The sequence below is a fragment of the Cynoglossus semilaevis genome, chromosome 8 (genome assembly GCF_000523025.1).
Source record: "Cynoglossus semilaevis isolate Cse_v1.0 chromosome 8, Cse_v1.0, whole genome shotgun sequence".
Lineage (NCBI taxonomy): Eukaryota > Metazoa > Chordata > Actinopteri > Pleuronectiformes > Cynoglossidae > Cynoglossus > Cynoglossus semilaevis.
Genome location: NC_024314.1, coordinates 27,209,691 through 27,217,239, shown reverse-complemented (window position 1 = coordinate 27,217,239; position 7,549 = coordinate 27,209,691). Strand labels below are relative to the sequence as shown.

General features: G+C 48.9%; 1 protein-coding gene across 1 annotated transcript in view; it reads left to right on the top strand.

The window, feature by feature from the left end:
• Positions 1 to 7,549, top strand: part of sox5 (SRY-box transcription factor 5) — a 78,361-nt gene that overhangs the window by 61,702 nt on the left and 9,110 nt on the right. Inside the window, exons 9-10 of the mRNA XM_025057277.1 lie at positions 3,157 to 3,321; positions 7,320 to 7,518. Of these exons, the coding sequence (XP_024913045.1) occupies positions 3,157 to 3,321; positions 7,320 to 7,518 (364 nt within the window). The remainder of the gene's footprint in view (positions 1 to 3,156; positions 3,322 to 7,319; positions 7,519 to 7,549) is intronic.

The window sequence follows — 7,549 nt, the reverse complement described above, 5'->3', positions numbered from 1 at the left end:
CGATGGTGGATCCATAGGCAGCAGAGGAACGTGACTCCAGCCGAGTCGGATTTCCTGCTCTAACGATGATTTTGTCGCCGCTCGTTCGTCAGTGACACAAAAGTTGGGATTCAGCTTCAAATCAACCTCCATCTGCGATATTTATGATTCCAATCGCAGGAAGGTGTTAATTTAAAAAAAAAAAAAAGAAGAAGAAAAGAAGAAGAAAAAAAGAAAAAGCTAAAAAAGAGTGAGAGCAGATGAAAAAAAAAAACGCCAGCGTTTGTGTCTTTGATTCGTCGGCGGCTGCAACGCCTGCAGCTGCGGCAGGAAGTGAGACAGACGGAGCGCAGGGACGAATTCATTACAGATCTATACAATGGTCCTCGTTGTCCACGTCCACAATGGAGCTCAAACGATGAGACGCGAACTGTGAAGACAAAGAGGCGGCGAGCTGCTAATCTGAGTGAAGCTGCAGATTATTGACCAACGCGCACACACACACACACACACTCAGGCATTCCTCAGCCCAGTGGTTCCCAAAGTGGGGGGCGAGCCCCTCTCAAGGTGCACGGATCTTGACGCAGGGGACGTTGCAGCAAAAAAAATTTTTTTTTTTTTGAACAGTGGAACTAAACCCTAACTCTAATCTGAACTTTGAACTAAATCTTGAACGTACCGTACACACATGCATGTTCTTCTAGCCTGAAAAGACCTTTTTATCTCTGGTGTCCAATGCGGACGTAAGGACAAGGAAGAGTGTTGAGGGGGAGGAAAGGGGGGAGGAGGGGGGAGGACTCAGCTCATCAGTATGTCTGTCTGTTCTTGAGTTTCATCCTGCATCCTATTGTGTGTGTGTGTGTGTGTGTGTGTTCCTGCAGTAACCCCCAGGGGGGGTTTGCGCTGTCACTTCCTGTTTGTTGACATGCATGTCTTTAGTGGCGATGCTCTGGGCACGCTCTGCTACGTCTGTGTGTGTGTGTGTGTGTGTGTGTGTGTGTGTGTGTGTGTCACTGGCCCATTGAACAGGCTCTGAGTGACGGGAGCTGGCCTTGTAATGGAACTCAATTCACTCCACAAATAAAGAGGCCTTTGAACCACTGGTCCAAATATGGCAGGACACACACACACACACACACACACACACACACACACAGACTGCCCCTGGTCCACTCACTGGGGGCAAAGCGGGGGTGTTGGCTGGTGGGGGAGGAGGAGGAGGAGGAGGAAGAGGTGGTGGTGGAGGAGGAGGAGGCGCAGTGGGAGCAGCACAGAAGATCTGAACGGTGACATCTTTAACCCGAGGTTTCTTGGGTGTTTTTTTGCGTCTGGGTTCAGAACAGACAGACAGAGGAGGGACGTCCAGCCCGGACAGAGACGGTCCCAGGCTGATGATGGACAGTGGCTGTGACGAGTCGGGGACTTCTGATGGTGACGACCACGAACAAGGAGCTTTAAGGTTGTACTGACCCTGACGTTTCTATGACAACGACCAAGAAGGAACAACAACAGAACATCAGTGATCAAAGACGTTGTTACGTTTACAAATATAAACTGATTATTTATCACCGGGGAAGGTTTGAAGAAAAGACAACAGCCGGCGTCCTGTCAGATCAGAATGCACCATCAGAATAGTGTCTTTTTTCGTCGACCTGCAGAAACACCTGATCGATCACCTTCTCTGGATTCAGGCGTTGCCGTGGCGACGTGACAGTCACTTCAAAGACAAAGTTCTCTCCCGAAGAAGAACTTTTGTCCCGAGTTTGTGCTGCCAATTTGGACGTCTCGTTCCCGCTTGTTTTCATAAACGTCTTTATTTAAGATCGACGAGCAAACGCTAACGTGCCAGTCAATTCAGATACAGAGAGAGAAGGGGGAGGAGGTGGGAGTGAGGGAGGGGGGAGACAAACAGAATGGGAGAGAGAGAGAAATAGCAGTGACAGCATCTCTTCTTTGTCCATTTGCATAAACCAGCCTTTGTTTAAAGCTGTGGCCGACAGCCAAGCACCAACAGAAGGACGGAAGTTAAACTAAGAAAAAAAAAAAAACAAAAAAAAAAAAAAGGAATGTTCTTCTTCCAGAAAAATCTTTAACCAGAAATAAATAATAACAGTTATATCTACGCAGGAACAGCACACACGCACACGTCAGTTAGTTTCTGCAAATAAAAAAAAAATTTCTTTTTTGTTTTTTTTTTTTAAACGCCTGTTCTGTCGCGCTTCAGCTTTGAGGGAACAACAATTAAATACAAACAAAATAAAAATAACGACGTGGTGAAGATTGGTATTAGCTGCCATGAAAGTAAGTGATTTTGAGAAGGAGGAGGAGGAGGAGGAGGACGGAGACGAGTGTTTGTGATTACTGACGCTCCGTCCGTGTTGTCGAGTGTTACGTTGTGTCTGTTTCTGCAGAAACACCGGCCAAAGGCTGTTCTGTGTAATGTAACGGTTCCCCGGGGAAATTCCCAGGATTCTTCACACACACACACACACACACACACACACGCACACACACACACAGCAGCTCCAGCCATAATGTCTTGGGATGTAATTGGAAATTCATTAAATACATAAATAAGACATCTGGAGAAAATGTTTGTTTTTTTTTTCTTCTTCTTCTTTTTTTGTTTTGGTAAGAAAACACAACAGTAATTAAATCAGTTTATCTTCAGACGAGAGCATTTCTCTGTTTGAGCCTCTGGTTGACAACACACTAAAAAACACAAATCCATCCATCGCTCACTCTTCCTTCCGTCCATCATTGTTTTTTTTTTTTTGTTTTTTTTTTTTTTTGCTCTCTCTGCCGTGACCTCGATCGCCAGAATGTTTTGCCTTTTCTCCTACGATGCACCTGGAGGGGACATGGCCTGTCAGAGAGGCTGTTAGCGCTTCTCCCAGGGGGGGAGGAAGTGGGCTGACACAGGGAGATGTCCCTCTCTCTCCCTCTCTCTCTGTCTCCCCCCCTTTGTCACACAAACACCGACCCGGCCACTAATGGCCTGTCCTTCCACAGCTTTTTGAGCAGCGTCGTCTTCTTTTTGTTTGTGTGTGCTCTCAAGTACTCTTTTATTCATGTTCTCCAGCCTCTTATCTCCGACCCGTCCTCATTTCATACTTTTCTTCTTATCTCTCTCTCTCCCCCCCTTTCTCTCCCCCGACACTGGAACTGGACCTGCAGCAGTTCTACGCAGCTCAGCTCGCCGCCATGCAGGTTTCCCCGGGGGCCAAGCAGCACGGAGGCAGCCTAGCGCCGCAGGCTAACCTGGGCACACACTCCCCGCCCACCAACACACACCCGCAGAGCGACAAGAGCCGTAACTCCCCGACCCCCAGCAAGACCAAGGTAAAGGGAACACGTAGGGCGTGTGCAGCGTGTGTCCGACACTGGAACTGGACCTGGAACTAAGTTTGAATTATTATAAATCATAATTATTTCAACCCAAATTTTAAAAAAAGCAATTTGACAAAAAAAAAACATTTTATTATTTTTTTAGATCATTATTCTACCAGACTAAAGTTCCTCTGACGGTTCCACTGTTACAAACACACACTAAGTGTCTTCGAGTGCATGATCTGGAAACGTCGGTCCCGGTCCGTTTGACCCCTAGGGTCACCCCTAGAGTCTGGTACTTGATCCTGATCCGGACTCAGCTCCTCCACTAATGTCCACCTCAGTAGAACCTCAGACCGACCTCCAGCTGCTGTCACTTCACAGACCAAACCTAACAAATATTACTTGTGTCGGGTTTTTTTTTTTTTCGGCTGGCTGCACACCGAGGTCGGAGGGAGCGCCCCCTTGTGTTCGTTCAAGTGGAATTCTATGAATATACCACCGTACCTCACACACACATGGACCTGACCTCCTGACTGTGACCCCCCATGCCCCCCCGCTGTCCTCTATCTGCCCGCCCTGTGTGCAGCACACACCGAGATAATGACACTGACACACACACACACAGACACACACACACAGCAACACCATCAAAACCCAACAGCGTTAAATAAATCTGACCTCAGATCTGTTCTGTCGCACAAACAACAAAACAACAACAGAAACATCTGCTGATATTTTTCTTTATCGTAATTTTACCAAAATCTTGTAAAGTATCGCAGGATATCATATCGTGATACGTATCGTATCGCCAGGTTCTGGCCAACACACACCCCCTAGTGGCCTCGTGATGGTCTTCCTAATCCAGAACTCCACGCTGAGTTTAACGTTCTATTTCGCCGCTGTTTTGACGTCGAATCATCTGTGAGTTTGAATCAGAACAAAAGAGACAAATAGTTTCTTCTTCTTCTTCGTTCGTTTTTCGTTTTTTTTTTTTTGTCTGATCTTTTGGTGTGACCACTGCAGCAGCTGCTTTTTCTCTTCTTCTCCACATCAATCTCTCTCTCTCTCTCCCTCACTGGGAGAGTGACATGTATATTTCAGAGGTGTGCGCCCCCTGTGGGCTCTATCTCAATCCTCTAGTCATTTACAGACCTGCTGCTTCCCTCTGCTCACAGCTGTTTGGTCTCAGGCACACAATGCTTAAGTGCTTTACCCTCGGGTGAGACACAGACACACACACACACACACACACACTCAGGTGTAGTGCAGGGAACACCAGCAGGGGGAGAGAGAGGGGGGGGAGGCGACGCGGTGACCCCCGTCGCACACACAAATCACTGCAGCCTCCGTGCGTTTCTCTTGTTCGCAAGAGTGGATTTTTCAGAGGCGGTCATGCAAACTCAACGTCTATTTGCTGACCTGCCACATGAACGTGCACTGAGGAGAAGTAACCAGGGACGGGAGTGAAGTACAGTGAAGGCTTTGGTACAAGTGAGCAACGAGCGTCGGCTAACCTCAGGAGCTGCGCACCTCCAAACTAATCTGTGACCAAAAGCGACAGTAAATGAAAAGGAAACGTCCAGACTGAGCAGGAGAAACCAGAGCGTTGTACAACGTTCAGGCTGAGCAGGAGAAACCAGAGCGTTGTACAGAGCTGTCAGCGCCACCCTGATGTTGATTTCATCCGTTTCTCTGATTAAATACAACACACACACACACAGAGAGAGAGAGAGAGAGTCTCTCCCCCTTTCTCCTCCCCCGTCTCTCCCCCTCTGTTCCTCCCTCCGGCTCTCGCTGTCACTCTGCATGTCTTCGACCTCAGAGCTGGAGAGACGCTCTCCTCAGCCAAGAACGACACAAAAGCAATTGTATTAATTCAAGGATTTTCTTTTTCCCTCTCTCTCTCTCTCTCTCACACACACTCACACACACTCACACACTCACCACACACTCACACAAGAGCTTGTTGAACAATCACACATACGCTCACAAACACGTGGGTCCAAGCCTCTCAGCTCCACTGTCTGAACTAATTCCTCCACAGCGGCGTTGATGTAGCTTGGCCGACTTCCCGACGCAGGATTTGGCTTGGCGTAGACAGGAAACTCGCCCCGCCGCCGCCGCACAAAAGACAGAGGCATTATCTATTTGTAATAAATACTGCGGCGCGGTCCCAGCCGCCAGAGCCGCAGCGCGGTGCGGGTCAGGATTGAGAAGATCCCGTTCGCTCTGTTCTCAGCCCATTGTCTCACTGGAGGCATCTTTGGGGGTCCTCCGTCTATTTAGAAAGACCCTCTAATGAAGGACAATCCGGTTAGGCCCGATCACACACACACACACACTCACACACACACACTCACACACACGTAGCAGCTTAACACACAGGGTTTAATTGAGTTGTGAGAGGCTCATAAGGCTTAGTACGACTCAAGGAGTGGGAATCAGGAAAAGTCATCCTTAATGAGGGGAGATATCACACACACACACACACACACACACACACACAGTATCTGCTTTCTTACGGGGGGGTTCCTACTGTACGATTCACAGAGCAGAGAATTAGACTAATGACGACAGAACAACAGGGGGCGGTGTTTCCTCTGTCTGTGTCGGTCCTCCAGCTGTGCTGACGTGAACACGAAAATTAAAGATGGAGGAAGAAAGAGGTAGAGGAGTCCGGGCGAGTCAAAAAAGTTTTAAGACAAATCGATGACTACTGGAACACCGATGGAGGACACCTCCACGTGTCTCACGTTCACGTTCAAACACATCCTCTAGGGGGAGAAAGGACAAGAAACACCGTCCGTCTTGAAACTTTTCGACCACCTGCAAACAGTACTTTGAACCTTGAGTCTGAAACAGTTCCAGGGACAAAGTGTTGCGTCTTTATGTCAACGTCGGGGGCATTAAACTGCCCCCCCCCCATGTTGTGTCTGCCTTTTAATTGCAGAGTTTTAATTACAGCGAGTGCTGGGCGTACATCTGGTCCCTCGGTTGATCTAATTCCTGCCTTCCTGTCATGTGATCCCGCGAGCCGTGCTCTGATTGGATTAGGTCATCGACAGGGCTGATGTTGCCATGACAATTAACGCAATAACAGCTCCGGGGGGGGGGGTTATGCGGCGGTCCACATGAAGCCCCCGCGTTGCGTCTGTTGTTGTTGTTGTTGTGCCTCATAAGGTTTATTACGATGAACGAGTGCCGGTACGGAAACACGCGGTCAGCGACTACACCAGGACGGTGACCTTACGCACAAACGTTGTTGACCTCGATCAGATCGATTAGGAAAATCAGACAGAAAAAAGTGTACAGAACCGTAGACAACGCGAGCGCGAGGCCGCGTTTGAGGCGCAGGGCGCCGCCAGTTCCGCCAAGAGTTTGACAGAGAGAGAACGAGAGAGAGAGTGGACTGAAGTGGACAGACAGTCCTCAGACTGAATCACTGAGACGTCTCGTGTCTGCAGTCGTCCACAGCTGCGGAGACAAGGACGTCTTTCACCAAACACTCGCGCACAGAAGAACCTTGTGTCGGTTTTTTTTTTTTTTTTCAGAAAGAAGTTCACGGTGTTCTTTGAACACAACACGTGTCGTATTGTTTCACACACACACACACACACACACACACACACACACACACAGGGTCACATGCGCTAACTCCAGGCTGCATGTGGAGTGTGCACATGCATGAGTTTGTGTTGTGTTTGGCCTCAGCCCATCGACCGTCCTGATTGGTCGATGGGTTGTTGTTTGTTTGTTTTTTGCATGTGACTGTGGTTTTCACCCCCTGGTGGTTTGGAGTCAGGCAGTGGCATGCACCTCGGTATCTGTCAGCATATTATGAGCTGCTTTTTTTTTTTTGTTTTTTTTTTTTTGCATGGATTCCTTTTATGGATCAGCTGCCCCGACGTGAAAACGTTGTCTCCCCGGGCGAGGAGGGCGAGAGGTTTCAGTTTTTGGGCCTCCCTGTGGTCACAGCAGGCGAAACTGTGCTGTTTTGGTTTTTGCAGGACAGTGAGGGTGCACAGCCACTGAACCTGTCGGCCAAGCCGAAGGCATCCGAGAGCAAGTCACCCAACTCCCCCCCAACTTCCCCACAGGTTTCTGCCGCTGCTGCCGCTGCCGCCAAGATGGGCTCCGCCAGTTCCATGAAGCACAGTATCGCCCCCTCCAGCATCGGAGGACCACCCAGCAGAGTCAGCTCAATAGGTAAAATGACTTACTGTGTCCTCCATAGACA